This window comes from Chaetomium fimeti, assembly GCF_033439085.1.
Source record: "Chaetomium fimeti strain CBS 168.71 chromosome Unknown B0H64scaffold_3, whole genome shotgun sequence".
Taxonomy (NCBI): Eukaryota; Fungi; Ascomycota; class Sordariomycetes; order Sordariales; family Chaetomiaceae; genus Chaetomium; species Chaetomium fimeti.
The window spans coordinates 4,259,763-4,273,551 of record NW_026944331.1 but is presented as its reverse complement, the minus strand read 5'-3'; the positions used below and the strand labels follow the sequence as shown (position 1 = coordinate 4,273,551).

The following is a 13,789-nucleotide window of genomic DNA, read 5'->3' as shown; positions in this document are numbered from 1 at the left end:
CAGAACCGCGGGAGGCATGGTTGCAAGACACGGGAGCTGAAGACAGTCGGGTGCTTGTCCCGGGTTTCTTTTACCCCATATTATTCCCGGCCCCTGATTTTAAGTTCCAATTCCGGACAGACTGGGATGGAAATCCGTGGGGGAGGGCGGGAAACTGGTGTTCTGGCCGCGAGCCGTGGACGGGCTGGGAGCAAGACCTGCCGAATCGGGGGTGGGTAGACAAGGCAGATTATGGAACACCATGTCGTACTCCCGGTCCGGCCCTCAAAGGGAACCTGGAACCTCGTCAATGGAACGGCGGGAAGTGGACAATGCCAACCATCAAGTGGGAGGAAGGAACTGGTGCCGGGGTTCGAGCTATGGCAGTGGGTTGTGGGAGGAAAATTCTTTGGCTGGAGTTTTAGGAAGCTGCCATCGGAAGCGGGACAAGGATCAAAGGCCTGATGGTGACGCCTCCCGACAGATGAATTGCGTGATCAGGGCTTCGGTTGTCGTCGGCGCCAAACAAAGAGGGACACAACAGCAGTCGCAACGGAGGATGGCAATTGTCCACTGCAATCGCAGGTTTTCTGCACGAGTAATTTACGATTATACGGAGAGAAGGGTTCGGATATTCTGCCGATGTGCAGCTGCAGGCAGTTCGTGCGCTGCGTACAGGTTGACCGCTCTTGCCATTGAAGAGGAAGTCCGGTTTAGCGCCAAGAAATCAGGGGCTGCTGGTGTTGACATTCGTTGCTGGAACACTGCTTGGAAGTTCTTGGCGTCGAGCTTGGGCCAGCAGGTGAAGGTCTCACCGTGGCAGACCGAGGGAAGCAAGGAGAAGTTCTAGATCTTTCTAGCCAAGCTTTTATGCCATCTCTCACGTACGGACATATTCACATACAAACTGAAGAGGCTCTCAGCCACAAATATCGGTGGCATATTTAGTAGACCGAGTGAGCTTCACAGGGTTCAACGGCAATAAGAAGGAGTTGCCAATTGGAGTGTCTCTGTCCTGCAAGATCGATCGTTCATCAAGCAACACACCCACAATTTCACTTCGCACACCGAAAAAGGCATCCCAACAACGAACTTTGAACAAATCATAGCCGCATCCGCCTTTTACCCCAGAAACACCAAAACCCCTCCACGGAAAGTCGGCAGCTCACCGACTGCACACGCGTGCCGTGCCGGTTCACCAATCCCAATGCCCACCCGCATCCCAGCAACACGACTCCAGGCGGCCTGCTGCAGACCTTCGGCCATCCTCAGCCGAGCCCTCCTCGGCACCGTACCCCCACGAACGACCAGGATACGCACACCACAGGTTCAGCTCTCGGCTCAATCGCTCCTCCTCCGCAAGATGAGCAGCAGCAGCAGCAAGGCCGGTTTCAGCCCAGCCACGACCACCACCACCACCACCAGTACCACGGCGGCAACCAGCGGCACCAGCAGCGGCAGCCCCGCATTGGAGTCGAGCACGCCACCGCGCCCCGGCAACTCACCATCCACCGCCTCGGCGAGGGCAGCTCCAGCAGCAGACGCAAACGCAAACGCAGACGCAGGCTCGGACTCGGGCGCAGACTCAGGGGGCGCCGCACCCGCGCCCGCCCCTCCATCCCAGCACAGCGAGGCAGAGACAGAGCCAGAGCAGCAGCAGCAGCAGCAGCAGCAGCAGCAGCAGCAGCAGCAGCAGGAGCAGGAGCAGCCCCAACCCGAACCCACCGTTGATGCCACCACCGCCCGCAACAATGACACCACCACCACCCCAAACCCAACCGCAACCGCAATCCCAGCCCTCCCCGAACCAGACGGATCCCCAGCAACAACAACAGTGCACGTCAACGGGCAGTCTGTCGCCCTAGACGCGCTGGGGCCGATGGTGGTGAACCGCGACGGGACGGTGTCGCGGATCGGCAACTGGCACGAGATGAGCGGGATCGAGCGGCAGAACACGCTGCGGATCCTCGGGAAGCGGAACCAGCTGCGGCTGGGGAATTTGAGGGCTGGGAGGGCTGCTGATTTGGCGCCCGGGGATGGGGAGGGGGGTGGTAAGTGGTAGGAGTAGGTGTTGGGTAGTTGGGTAGGGGATTGTAGGTTTGATATCGAAAGGGGAATCGAGAGCACGTTAGTTACGAGTAGATATGCGTGATGACGATCAGACGATCAGAATAGAGCAAGACCACACATCTCATCATCATATCAAACGCCATCAAGCCAGCTTGAGATGGAATATTCGTCAAGTATATTCAGGCCAACACGCAATCACTCGCGCAAGCAAGCAAGCAAGCAAAGAACGCCGTCAAAAAGAAGCCAGAAGCCCCAAGCCAAAGCCAAAGCTAGCCACCAGCCCGCTGCCATTCAAAACGCAAATCGGTCCTCCCATCGGGCTTGCTTCGTACCCTCCCCCCCAAGACCCTCCGCGGCACCAGCCACGCAAACGCCGCTCCGATGACGAGATCAATCATGTTGCTTCATATCCCTGAACCTCATTTTCGTTTATTCAATCTTTCTTCTTGGACTTGTCGCCAGCCACCTTGATGCTGTCCTTCCCATCGTCCTGCGACGACGACAAGGACGACGACGACGCGACCTCCTTAAGCAGCTTGTCGAGTATGTCGTCGCGGCCGCCGTGCTTCTCGGTGACGAGGCTCTTGAGCCACTTGTTCTCCGTCTCGAGGGCCGAGATGCGGCCCTCGAGACTGGTGACCTTGTCCGTCATCTCCTTGGCGCTCTTCTCGAGGGCCTGCTCGCGCTGCTTCTTCTTGATGCGGAACCGCGCACTCGCCGCCGTATTGCGCTTGCGCTTGTCCTCCTCGGCCGCCAGCCGCGACGCGTCCTCGAAGCTCAGCACCCGGCCGTTCGGCGCGTGGCCATGTCCGCTAATCGTCGACTCAGCCTCGCGTTCCTTGACCACAACACTACCCGGGCCGGCTCCCCCCGCGACGGCCCCGTCTCCTGGTACGTACCCTGTTGGTTGGTGGTGCTGCTGGTGCGGGACCTGCGCGGAATACGCCGCCTGTGGGCTGGGCTGGATCGGCTGCAGGTTCCCTAGCGCGTCGGGGAAGGCCGGGCCCGTGGGCGAGGTGAAGTTGCTGCTGTAGTCCCCGAAACTGAAATCGCCTGGAGACATTGTGCCATGGTCAGCGCACGGAAACGATAGACAACGAGGGTCGAGCCAATTTCGTGATAAGCCAAGACAATTTCAAGTCAACGGCGGCGCCGCCGGCGGGAAGAGGCGGAGACCGGGGATATTGAGGGCCATGGTCGGGCGGTCCATTGTTGATGCCCCATGGTCGATGGTGCAATCCCCCCCAGGTCACGAGAAATGGCACCATCGTCGGCAGCGACGATCATTTGTCAGACGCCATTTAGGCGGGCCCAGAGACTTGTGCTCCCCAGGCGCATGCATTCGACCGCCAGCCTTCCAATCATGACCTGGCCCGGAACTTTGGGGGTCATCATCGGGGGTGGGGTGGAACGCTCTGTTTCCCGATGCGTGATAAGAGAACAGACGCTCCTTGGTCCGTCTGCCTGCGCCCTCCCATGGGACTGACGCTGAAGGGTGTTGATCTCATGTGCTGCCGTGCCGCCACGACGCACTTGCTCGCTACGCGTGCGTTGCAATGGCTTATGCAGGTAGAGAGAGAGTCCGTTGAAACCGGCTCATAGTGGTAGGAAATAAAGCAAAGCAGTAATATGAGAAACGCCAACAACTCCAACACACCAGGAAGAAACTTGCAACTGAAAATCATGAAAATAAATCAGAACTAACCTGGGATTGGAAACTCGTAGCCCGCTGGGAAATCGCCCATGATGGAATCCGTCGACGTCGCATCTTCGGTGGGTGATGTTATCGCATCCGGCTTGACGGGAGGCGCTTGATAGTCGGTGTGCTGGCCCGTCTCAAAGTCGAAGAACTGTGTGTTGGTGAAGAGGGCGAGATCCTTCTCGAGGTCTTCGTCGGTCAACGGCTCCTCCACCGAGGGTCCCTGCACATTGAGGTTGCGCAGGTACTGGGAGACGTTGACCCTGCCCGTGCCGTAAGACGACATGGTTCGTCCGGTGTGCGCTCCGTCGAGTCGCCGGCCTTGAACAAACTGGATGTTTTGGTTCGAAACTGGCTGTGTCCCCGAGGCTGGGTTTCGAAGTGGTCGAGTTTCGGGGGGAGGCGGGTGATGTGGGAATCCGTCTCGCGATGTCGGTGCGGTGATTAGAAAGCAGGTGCAAGGACAAAGGGTGCTAAGCGGGGTCCTCCGGAGGTTGACTCGGCTTTAACTTCGGCAGGTCGGGTCAGAGGGCGAAGAGATGAAACAAAGAAAGCGAACCACCGTGTTGTGAGATGATTTGCAGAGCGGGTGTTGGCGGTGATGGCGTCGGGAGTTTCAGTGCACGAGGCGAGGCGCGAGGAAAGTGAGGAATATGGACAGTTCAAATCAAGATCTGTCTGAAGCGAGGGCAGTCGGAAGGACCGAGAGCGTGGTGCGTGGAGCGTGGTGTGTGGTGCAGGTGTGCAGGTGCAGTTCCCGCAGACCACCACCGCCCGCGGACCGATGCCCCCAATTAGTCAGATCAAACTTGATCCCACGTTTTCGGTAAATCTCGAAATTGCCCCTCCATGACCCACCCAGCGCGAGGAAGAGCCAATCGAAAGAGGAAAGCAGCCCGCTGGCCTTTTTCCATCACCAAGTCGCGTTACTCAATTGACTGCTGTTCCCGTCAACTTCCAGCCGAAGCTTTGTTCTCCACGATGCGCATGTCTTGCGCGACTGCGCAGTGTCCCGATTGGATCGTAACGAGACTTCGCTGTTCGTTCGTCTTGTGGTTCCGACCTTGATACTTGATCTTTGATCCTCTCGACTCTGATGCAACGGTTCCGCCTTGTGGGGACAGCTCGCCACGCCCTTTGGCCGTTCTGTCTCGGATCTGCAGAGTGGTGATGAATTGACGAGTGGGACAGCGCTCCTTCTCGGGGCGAAGCTTTTGCTATGCGGCTGGGCGGGACTTCCAGGAAAGGGAAAACGAGAAGCGGGTGGCCCAACGCCGAACTCGGCAGGGCCCGCCCTGCCAGCGCCGGACACGCTCGGCAAAACAGTTCGCCCGTTGGACTCGTCCGCCCTTTTGTCTCCGGCACGTGCTTTGCCCAGCGCGAGCAGGCGTCAATTAGAAAGCTCTGCTGTCGATTCCAACCACGGCGGGCCATCACGGCTGTGCAACAGGACGAAGCTAGGTAGCCTTTGGAATCAGGTTCGCTCACATGGGAATGAGTGGGGGTAGTTAATATGACGGAAAGCGGGCGTGGGGTTGGGGAGTTCGTGTGCATGAAGTGTGCATGAACTTCCGGCTAACTGCATGTATTGCGCATTCTTCCGGGAATCTTCGTGTTCGTGACAGACAGGATCTTGACTTGACAAGACGAAGAACTGAGCACCCTCTGGCTAAAAAAAGGCGAACCCCAAGGGAAATAAGTCTACCTAAGCAAAAAGCATCAGATGAAAAAAATCGGGGAAAACAAATCAAATGAAATCGAGTGATAAAACGCAAAGTAAATTGAGCTGATGTACGGATAGCTTCTTTGGCCCTGCGGTCGACGTTTGGTCGACGACTACACTGGGAGCCCAGCTTTTTTTCTCCCCGAGATGCTAAGCTATCACATATTATCGAGTATCTTGTTGCGTATGTTTCATGGGTTATCTTTTTCTTCAATTATGTATATATATTTATCCCCTTTTACCCCTATTCATTGTGACGTGCAGCTACATTCGTGTGCATTTTCCGGTCTCATCCTAGTTTGAGGTATTATTTTGTAACGCACTGAAGCCATCTGAAGGAAATAATACCATACTGATCTAGTTATGGAAATCCCCAGCCATCCATCCAAGGACCCTTTGTAGAACCGCGGTAGTCATATACATGCCAGCCATAATCCTAATGTCGTCTGTGAGCATGTCGGTAATGATCCTCCCTCCTCCCTCCTTCACCCAATCCCAGAATCCCCTTCCTCTCCCCCATCATTCTTCCTACTCCTCCATGGTGAGCAGAGGGTTCCTCGGGGAAGATAGAAATACCTGGAGGCCAGCTTGACGATGTTTGCAGACCCCTTGGCTTCGCTGAATACACCGCACCAATTACCAGATTTGAGGCCTCTGCTGAAACCTCTCAGAGAGCGGTTCCGTGATTAGTCACATAAATACCGTGACATCAACTCACAGAAATAGAGAGTTCTGCAAGTGTTCAACTGAAGTCGTGCAATTTTCTCATTATCTGTCCTGGTTCGCCAAATCAAATGGATGCCATTGTCCCGACATAACTACAGGATAAAAAACCGCGCCCCGACCTACCTGCCTTTGTACCTACCTGCCTACCTACCTACCTACCTTCCGCGGCCTCTTCAATCATCGTGGATAATACCGGGGACTGGAGACGGCGGTGTGCTTCGGCGGCCGAGATGCGTCGGTTCGGTTCCCAGGTCACCATGTCACGGAGCACGCGCATAAGCTCGTCCCGCTGTGCTGCCGAGAGGCAAGGGGCTTGTCTGGCGACGTGCTGTTCGACCGACTTTGTCGGCTGCTTGTCGTCATACCACCAGTCCGGCTCGGGATGTACCACGGGTAGTTGTCCCGGTTCTGCGACGCCATACTTACTCCAGACAAAGTTTCCCCTCCAATGACTGGGTACCGGGCTATAGTGCTGGACGATAAAGGCGACCAGCAGGGTGAAGACCTGGAAACCGGGTTGGAACATGTAGGAGCTGGTGTAGGTGAAGTAAACAAGGGCTGCGAGCTGCCAGACATCGGATTGGGTCGAAGCTGGGGAGCCAAAGAGGAGTTCTGGCGGGAAGAACTCGACGGGGCATCCCAGGGTCGGTGGCGGGCTGGTACTGAGAAAAGCGCAGCCAAAGTCGATAATTCGGATACTTGTCAACGATGAAATATCAAATCCGGAAAAGGAGGCGGCTGCAACTACCCTTTTTGGGCCGTGTTTAGAGTGACGTACAGGGCCTTCACGGAGTCGAAGTCGTCCGTCGTGAATCGGGCCAAGAAGTTCTAGAAGATAGCTTTCGGTCATGGACTGTATACCTGGAATTACAAATGCGATGTTTGAAGGGGTTAGGTCTGGGATAAATATGGGTTAGTTAGCGAGAATTTCTTATTGTAAGAAGTATACACTGGACGCAAAAAGTCTTACCACCGTGACAGATATGATGGGAGTGGAGAAAGGCGACGGCGCTTGTAAGCTGCTGGCATATATGATGTCGTTGGGAAGGAGTCAAGCGCTCGACACTGATCGAATGAAGGCTCAGCCCGAGGAGAGGCGAGACGAGGCAGTGATGCTGGCCGTTAGGGCCCGAGATAGTAAATGAATCCTCGACCACGGCGATGTTTGGGTGACTAGACTCGGAATTACCCACCTGGCCGAGGCGTTGGAGAAAATTCAGCTCATGATCAGCGCGGGTATCGCCGAGGTCGGCTCGAAGGATCTTGAGGGCGTGGAACGAGACTGGAGGATAGTCTTCTTCTTGCTGTCCAGCAGGGTGCTTGCGTTGTCGCTTGAGCAGCCACACGGTGGAGTAACCCCCGTGTCCAAGTTTATGGATGACAGTGTAGCTATCCTGGCCGTTCGTGATAGTGTCGCCAATATCACTTGGATGATAGCCACCTGGCGTGTAGCACTCGACATTTTCGATGTGTTCGCGCATCACGAACCCGGTGTATCGATACCGCCAGGCGCGCGGCCCGACCGGTTCTGGCTCGGACATGGCGGCGACCTTTTCCTTGTCTTGAACGGGCGAGGACCGATGAGCGTTTGAGTACCTAGGAGGCTAGAGCAACTTGGCGGGCAAATTTCACACGATGGATGAAAAACAAGAAAATATAATCCAAGAAACGATGGATGGATTGGGGGGAAGATGAAAGGTTCCTTTTATGGAAGCTGGGAGGGAGTCACACAGAGCTCTTCCGTCATTGGTCCCTGAAGCGACTGGCTTTGGGCGACCTACGTTCCGTGTTGGTTGTTGGTCCTTTGGGACAAAGATCCTATCATCAGTCGTCCGGAGGCACGACCTCTAATGTCTGGATGGTCTCCTACAACAACGGCACCTTCTGGTCTTCATCCATGATCGTTGTTCAACGGTGGCGGCTTCTTATCCCTATAGCTACACGTACTGGTTCTTGACCCTCAGTTTTCCAGGCAAACACAGAACTACCTACTAATACTCCAAAGGAACATGAGAAATCAAGCAAGAAGTAAATTAAATGAAAACGAGCGCAACAAACTTGACCGAATAAAAGATATCGGGTAAAATAAAAGTAAATTGAGTCAATACAGCTGCCCTGGGCCCCGGATGGCTTTTGTTTTTCCGGCCCAGAAATCAAGTTGAGCTTTTGCTTTGGTTGGCACGTCTTGAAAACCAAATAGTCGGAAAAGGGCTCGTAGAATCTCACCAAACGGTACACTGATGACGCAACGTTCTTTGGCGGGGGCGTGTAACAGGCATACAGCTTGCACTGCAGCTTGAGAACCATATGCCATTGTCGCGGAACTCGTGGTCGTTTCGCGGGGACCTGCAGTGTGGGTATCGGCTGTTGCGGTCGTTTAAGGGTCACTCAAATGACAACTCCAATCTGTAGGTTACAAAGACTGACGTGGCTACTTGGGGGTATGTACACTCGCAAAGAGAAGACAGTCAGATATCGAGATATCCGCTTTCCAAGATCTCCACGGTCGTGAACCTGCCCCCCGGGAGCGGGTTCAAGGTATTGGCCAGAAACTGGATGTCCTCTTGTGAGATCCCCTTGTTCATCATTGCCTCTGCCCATTTGTACGCCATCTCCGGCCGTGCGGGCGGGAGCATCGTTTGGGACGTGGGGTCGTCGGCGTACAGGGGCAGGGAGTGCAGGTCAAAGTCGATGGCCATGGCGTCGCGCACTGCCTTTGTTTTCTCGTCTAGTGACCCGACTGCGATCGAGTCGTACATTCCGGGTGAACTGAAATCGACCTGGGCGAAGAGGAGTTGCGCAAGCTGTAGGTATATGTGAGAAGAGGGAGCACTAGAGGGGGGGTTGGGTGCCACATACAATAGTGCCCCACGACCAGATGTCGGTGCTCTGATCCCATGCCTTTCCAAAGTGCACTTCTGGGCTTCGGTATGTCAGGGCCGAGATCTCTCGGGTGCCTGGGTTGCTGACTGCGTCAAGGTTAGCCGTATTTTGCAATGTACAGGAGACAAGATGCGGCCTTACCCGCGCCGAGATCCGCGAGCCTCACTCTAATCTCGCGTGGGTTCTCATTAGGCTTCTCGTTATCAAATCCACTAATGCCGACATTTTCCATCTTGAGATCTGTCTCGGGAGTCAGCTTAGAGAAAACTGGAAGGGAGTGACGACTAGCCCGTAAAGACCAGGCCCTTTTGATGAATATTCAGCAAGGCTATCAAAACTCCATGCATGATCCACTTGATCTCGTGTGTACTAAAAGGGCGCGTCGTTCTAGCATCCCACAGCGTCTTTCCGAAAGGCTCCAAGATCATCATGGGCCTCATTGTATCGGTCCCAGGGAAGAAATCAAGCATACGCCGGATCAAGGGATCCTTGGAGAAGAGACGCTGCATCTTGGTTTCATGTTGAAAGGCCGGCCAATTCGAGGCTTCGTCGTCGTCCTTCGAAGGCCCTTTAGCCACGACCTCGGAGTGGTCGTCTGACTCGTGAACGGCCTTCCACACGTTTGCTGTTGGTCTTCCCAAGGGGTGGACGAGGCGATATCCGGCACCGCTCTCGCCGCGAATCGTCAGTCCTTTTGAAAACATTCTTCGTGGTACTCGGGAGGGCGCCAATTCGGAGGGGAGTATCGGGCATCGTGTCGCCCGCCGTGACAGTCGTTGCCTCAGCGTGCCCGCAACGAAAAGGGAGGGTGGCCGCAGGGAACACCAAAGAACCATAACGCAAACTATGTCGAGCGAACCGGCTCGATTTACGAATACTGCCAATGGACATAAAATGCATGGGATAAAACACGTCTGGTACAGTTCCGGGATTATATACGGTGAAAGTTACTCTTCTGGGTCGGTTACCCCGGGTCTTTCTCCCTTGCCATGAATAACCCCCGTCTCACTGCGGCGGATCAGCGACACGGAATCATCAAGTCAATAAACAACAGCTTTAGGCGGCTGACCAGTCGATGTTGATTTGAGAGAGTTGTGTCGTGGCTTCCGTCAGGAGGAAGTGGTTGGGATTGGTGTATTCCGTACAGATCTGTAAATACTAAATACTTCCATCGTACCTGACCTCCTTCGGTTGCTTGGCATGAACCCGTCGCGCTTGTGGAACCGAACCACACAGTACGGATATCAATTATCAACAACTCAAGCAACACCGACAATCTCTTAATAAACACATGGTGAGTTTGAGACTCATTCAAGGCCATCAAAATAGCCTGATGACGGTCTGAGACCCAAGGAGATCAATTCCCATCTGAGCCTTGACCCTTGGATAATGGCCCGTATCTCAGTACCCACAACGGCGCGTCTACCGTCGACATTGCGCGTCGACCCGACCAACCCAGCAGCCATCAAGATCCTCAGCCGCCTCTCGCGTTCATCTCTCCTCTTAGTTGCCCTTGACTGGCTAGATCAAAACAATTTACCTCTGGCCTTGCCCTATCTACGCGAGAACGAATATGAGGACGAGGACGAGGATGATGAAGCTGGCGACTTCTACCCCCCAGCCCGTTCCCCGGAAGCCCTCCGGGAACACTACATCTCCCTGCAAGCCCGCAAGGGGTCAAAACGAGAGGTTCTCGACCGCATCACCGAGGGTGATTGGCGTCACGGCCTAACCCTATACCAGCTGGCCATGGCCGACCTGCAATACCTCTACGACCACCCAACCTCACAAAAATGGTCCGCCTACCGCATCACCCCGCTAAAACCGCCCCACGACCCAGATGGCGAGGAGCCGCCCGAGTTCGACGACAAGTCCCTCACCATCCCGCGCTTCCACCCCTCCACCTTCCTCCGCACCCTCCAATCCCAGGTCCTGCCCGACGTAAAAGCCCACTACAACTTCGACACGCACAAGACCCTCCCCTTACTCATCCTGCGCATCTTCATCCTCGACTCCCCCTACAACACCGAGCACGCCCTGCAAACCACAAAAACAACCACCTTCGACACCTCCCGCACCGTCTACATCGCCTTCCCCAACGCCTCCCCCCACCTCTTCCTCACCCAACCCACCACTACCACCCTCACTACCCCCCTCCCCAACAACCCACCCTCCCTCGCCCACAACAACACAGCAAGCGAATCCAAATCCCTCCGCCACCTCCTCATAGACGGCCTCCCCAAAGCCCTCTCGCAGCCCCTGCAGCGCCGCCGCGTCGCCCTGCGCCCGACCAGCCTAGTCACGCGCAACCTGGCTGAGCTGGTCGCGCGGCGGGGCGGCGGGAGGACGAATGCCGCGGGGGGCGGGTGGAGTGTTTACGCCGGGGAGGGCAGGGGGGCGAGGGAGTCGCCGCTGGATTTGGGGCTGCCTGGTCCGGTTTTGGGGGTGGATGATGGGGGGGAGGGAGAGGGAGGGGTGGTGGGGGATAAGGGGGTGGAGGGTGGGAAGAGGGTTGCTGCTGGTGGTGGGGATGAGGAGGGGAGGGCGTTGAAGCGGGCGAGGTTGGTTGCTAAAGCGCGGTTTGGGGGGACGGGGTTGGTGGGGGATGGGAAGGGCGTGGAGAGGGTGGATGTTGTGGTGGAGGATGCGTTTCCGGGGGGTGAGGGGGTTGAGGACGGCCCCCAGGAGGAGGATGACGAGGAGAATGATGAGAAATGGCGGCCGCGGGTTAAATTGACATTCCATGGGTCGCATGTGTTTGCGGGCATTAGGCAGCTGGTGGAGAGCGGGATCATCGACGGCGAGCGGATGCCCGGGTGGATGACGGGGGAGGAGGGTGTGACGGTAGGGGCTGTCAGGCATGGGAGGATACGCGGGCACAAGGGGTCGGGGTTGTAGTGCTGGTTTTGGGAGGTATGGTATGAGTCCATTTGTATCAGGCTGCGTATGTATGAAAAGTCATCTCTATATACCCCGAACTTGTTCGCTGGACAAAGCCTGGAAAAGAAACCAGTCTATCAGCAAGAAACAATACCCCCCGGGAACCAACGAGTCTATGAGTCTGAGTCTACTCCAAACACCTTGACCGTATTCGCCCACGCTGCCTCGCACACCTCCTCAACAGAGACCCCCTTGATGCCCGCCACGATCTTGGCGATCCGCTCAATCGTACACGGCTCATTCCGCCCCTTGACCATGGCACCCTCCTCCCACTTCTCCTTCTTGACCACCTTGTACCGGTCGGGAACCTCGGACTCTTTCTTCTGATTCTTTTTCCCCTGCTGCTGCTGTGGCTGCTTTTTGGGCCTCTGCCTCCGCCCCGGCTGTCCTGTCCCTCCTTCAACTTCAGAGGCAACCGGAGTGTCTGCATCCGCAGGGGCCGCAGCTGCAGCCGCAGCCGCAGCTTCCGCCTCAGCAGCAGCAGCATCCGCCTTCGCCTTCTCCGCCGCCTTCGCCTTCACCTCCCACTCCACCAGATACTTCCACCCCTCATGCGTCGGCCTAACCTCACACCACGGCCCATCCGTCTCAATCATCAGCCGATCCAGCCGCACCTCGCGCACAACCTCACAATTCTCCGCCGTCTTGAAACTGCACCCATTAATCCCAATATACAGCCCCAAACCCATCAGCTCCCTCATCTCCTCCGCCGTGCCCGTGAAGCTGTGCACCACGCCGCCCTTCTCCAGCCGCTCCAGCCGCGGGCCGAACGCCTCCTGCAGCAGGCGCACAAAGTCGCCGTGCGCGGCCCGCGAGTGCAGGAAGAGCGGCAGCTGCGGGGCGAGCGACGCGGCGAGGGCGAGCTGCGCGGCGAAGGAGTGCAGCTGTACCTCTTTGGAGCAGTAGTGCAGGCGGTCGTAGTCGAGGCCGAACTCGCCGAAGGCGACGAGCTCGGGGGTGTTGTTGTTGCTGCTGTTGCTGCTGCTGCTGCTGCGGGCTTGGGTGATGAGGTCGGCGAGGTCGGTCATGATCTTGGCGCTGCGGGCGTGGTCGACGCCGTCGCCGTCGAGGATCGGCTTGGTTGGGTCCGGGCCGCAGGCCGGGGTGTGCTCGGCCTCTTCTCCCTCGCCCTCGCCCTCGCTCTGGCTCTCGTCGTGGTGTTTGTGGTGGGAGGGGCTGAAGATGGAGCTGCTGCAGGGGTGGATACCTGCGGTTGCGAAGACGGTGCCGGCTGGGCCAGGGGAACAGTGTCAGTCAGTCACTCAGGTTGTGATGCCCGGGGGTACGGAGGGACGAACGGAATTCCTTGGCGAGTTTGAGTGCGTCCCTTGAGCTCTTGAATGACGAGCCCGTAACGATAAGTTTTGAGCACCCAACCTCAACGGCCCTCCCTATGACCCCCTTGAGGTCATCCGGATGGCGTGACTTGCCATGGTAGCGGCCCCGAAAGATGGGATCTGCCAAGTTGATGCCGATCTGGGAGACGGAGTTGAGAATTAGGGTGTATTTTGTGAGATGTGATATGGATTTTAAAGTCTTACATCGATGTATCGAGGCATGTAAGTGCTTGTGGGGAGAGGAGTAGTCGGATTTGTCGAGGCGCCGTTTGGCTGGTTGGTATTCGTATTGGGTTCAGCCATTTTGGAGTTGGTGATTGCAAAACGGGACAAGTTGCCCAGAGTCGATGGAGTCGATGGACTGGCGAGTGAAATCCGTGATATCCGTGATACCGAAGTGAAAGGTCTCAGTCTCATACTCAGTCAGGTCTA

General features: G+C 56.4%; 7 protein-coding genes across 7 annotated transcripts; 2 read left to right on the top strand and 5 right to left on the bottom strand.

The window, feature by feature from the left end:
- The first annotated feature begins 1,628 nt into the window (after positions 1-1,628).
- Positions 1,629-2,191, top strand: B0H64DRAFT_393608 (uncharacterized protein). Its single transcript, XM_062803652.1, has one exon. It carries the CDS (start codon positions 1,859-1,861, stop codon positions 2,039-2,041), a length of 183 nt encoding a protein of 60 aa, XP_062661520.1. The 5' UTR covers positions 1,629-1,858; the 3' UTR covers positions 2,042-2,191.
- Positions 2,192-2,482: 291 nt separating this feature from the next.
- Positions 2,483-4,034, bottom strand: B0H64DRAFT_373271 (uncharacterized protein; the record flags this gene model as incomplete). Its single annotated transcript, XM_062802278.1, has 2 exons — positions 2,483-3,102; positions 3,755-4,034. The coding sequence occupies 2 exons, from the start codon at positions 4,032-4,034 to the stop codon at positions 2,483-2,485; spliced, it is 900 nt and encodes a 299-aa protein (XP_062661519.1).
- Positions 4,035-4,628: 594 nt separating this feature from the next.
- B0H64DRAFT_135886 (uncharacterized protein) lies at positions 4,629-5,460 on the bottom strand. The gene has a single exon (XM_062798206.1). It carries the CDS (start codon positions 5,300-5,302, stop codon positions 4,679-4,681), a length of 624 nt encoding a protein of 207 aa, XP_062661518.1. The 5' UTR covers positions 5,303-5,460; the 3' UTR covers positions 4,629-4,678.
- A 746-nt stretch (positions 5,461-6,206) lies between these two features.
- B0H64DRAFT_393603 (kinase-like domain-containing protein) lies at positions 6,207-7,899 on the bottom strand. The gene is made up of 2 exons (XM_062803651.1): positions 7,168-7,899; positions 6,207-7,094 (listed from the first exon to the last, which is right to left on the bottom strand). The coding sequence occupies exons 1-2, from the start codon at positions 7,736-7,738 to the stop codon at positions 6,349-6,351; spliced, it is 1,317 nt and encodes a 438-aa protein (XP_062661517.1). The 5' UTR covers positions 7,739-7,899; the 3' UTR covers positions 6,207-6,348.
- A 766-nt stretch (positions 7,900-8,665) lies between these two features.
- Positions 8,666-9,784, bottom strand: B0H64DRAFT_474018 (uncharacterized protein; the record flags this gene model as incomplete). The annotated part of the gene is made up of 4 exons (XM_062808027.1): positions 8,666-9,001; positions 9,057-9,166; positions 9,222-9,320; positions 9,553-9,784. The coding sequence occupies 4 exons, from the start codon at positions 9,782-9,784 to the stop codon at positions 8,666-8,668; spliced, it is 777 nt and encodes a 258-aa protein (XP_062661516.1).
- Positions 9,785-10,308: 524 nt separating this feature from the next.
- On the top strand, positions 10,309-12,037 carry B0H64DRAFT_458694 (centromere protein Chl4/mis15/CENP-N). The gene has a single exon (XM_062807420.1). The coding sequence runs from the start codon at positions 10,470-10,472 to the stop codon at positions 11,976-11,978; it is 1,509 nt and encodes a 502-aa protein (XP_062661515.1). The 5' UTR covers positions 10,309-10,469; the 3' UTR covers positions 11,979-12,037.
- On the bottom strand, positions 12,038-13,758 carry B0H64DRAFT_135833 (uncharacterized protein). The gene is made up of 3 exons (XM_062798205.1): positions 13,562-13,758; positions 13,319-13,496; positions 12,038-13,251 (listed from the first exon to the last, which is right to left on the bottom strand). Exons 1-3 carry the CDS (start codon positions 13,658-13,660, stop codon positions 12,134-12,136), a joined length of 1,395 nt encoding a protein of 464 aa, XP_062661514.1. The 5' UTR covers positions 13,661-13,758; the 3' UTR covers positions 12,038-12,133.
- Between the last annotated feature and the right edge of the window lie 31 nt (positions 13,759-13,789).

Excerpts from the sequence above, each read along its gene's own strand:
- B0H64DRAFT_458694 (XM_062807420.1), top strand. The coding sequence starts at position 10,470 with ATGGCCCGTATCTCAGTACCCACAACGGCGCGTCTACCGTCGACATTG.
- B0H64DRAFT_135833 (XM_062798205.1), bottom strand. The coding sequence starts at position 13,660 with ATGGCTGAACCCAATACGAATACCAACCAGCCAAACGGCGCCTCGACA. Across the intron at positions 13,497-13,561 it reads ACATGCCTCGATACATCGAT|ATCGGCATCAACTTGGCAGA; the intron begins GTAAGACTTTAA and ends TCCGTCTCCCAG. Across the intron at positions 13,252-13,318 it reads CAAACTCGCCAAGGAATTCC|CCGGCACCGTCTTCGCAACC; the intron begins GTTCGTCCCTCC and ends CCCCTGGCCCAG.
- B0H64DRAFT_393603 (XM_062803651.1), bottom strand. The coding sequence starts at position 7,738 with ATGTCCGAGCCAGAACCGGTCGGGCCGCGCGCCTGGCGGTATCGATAC. Across the intron at positions 7,095-7,167 it reads CCATCATATCTGTCACGGTG|ACCTAACCCCTTCAAACATC; the intron begins GTAAGACTTTTT and ends TATTTATCCCAG.
- B0H64DRAFT_393608 (XM_062803652.1), top strand. The coding sequence starts at position 1,859 with ATGGTGGTGAACCGCGACGGGACGGTGTCGCGGATCGGCAACTGGCAC.
- B0H64DRAFT_135886 (XM_062798206.1), bottom strand. The coding sequence starts at position 5,302 with ATGCACACGAACTCCCCAACCCCACGCCCGCTTTCCGTCATATTAACT.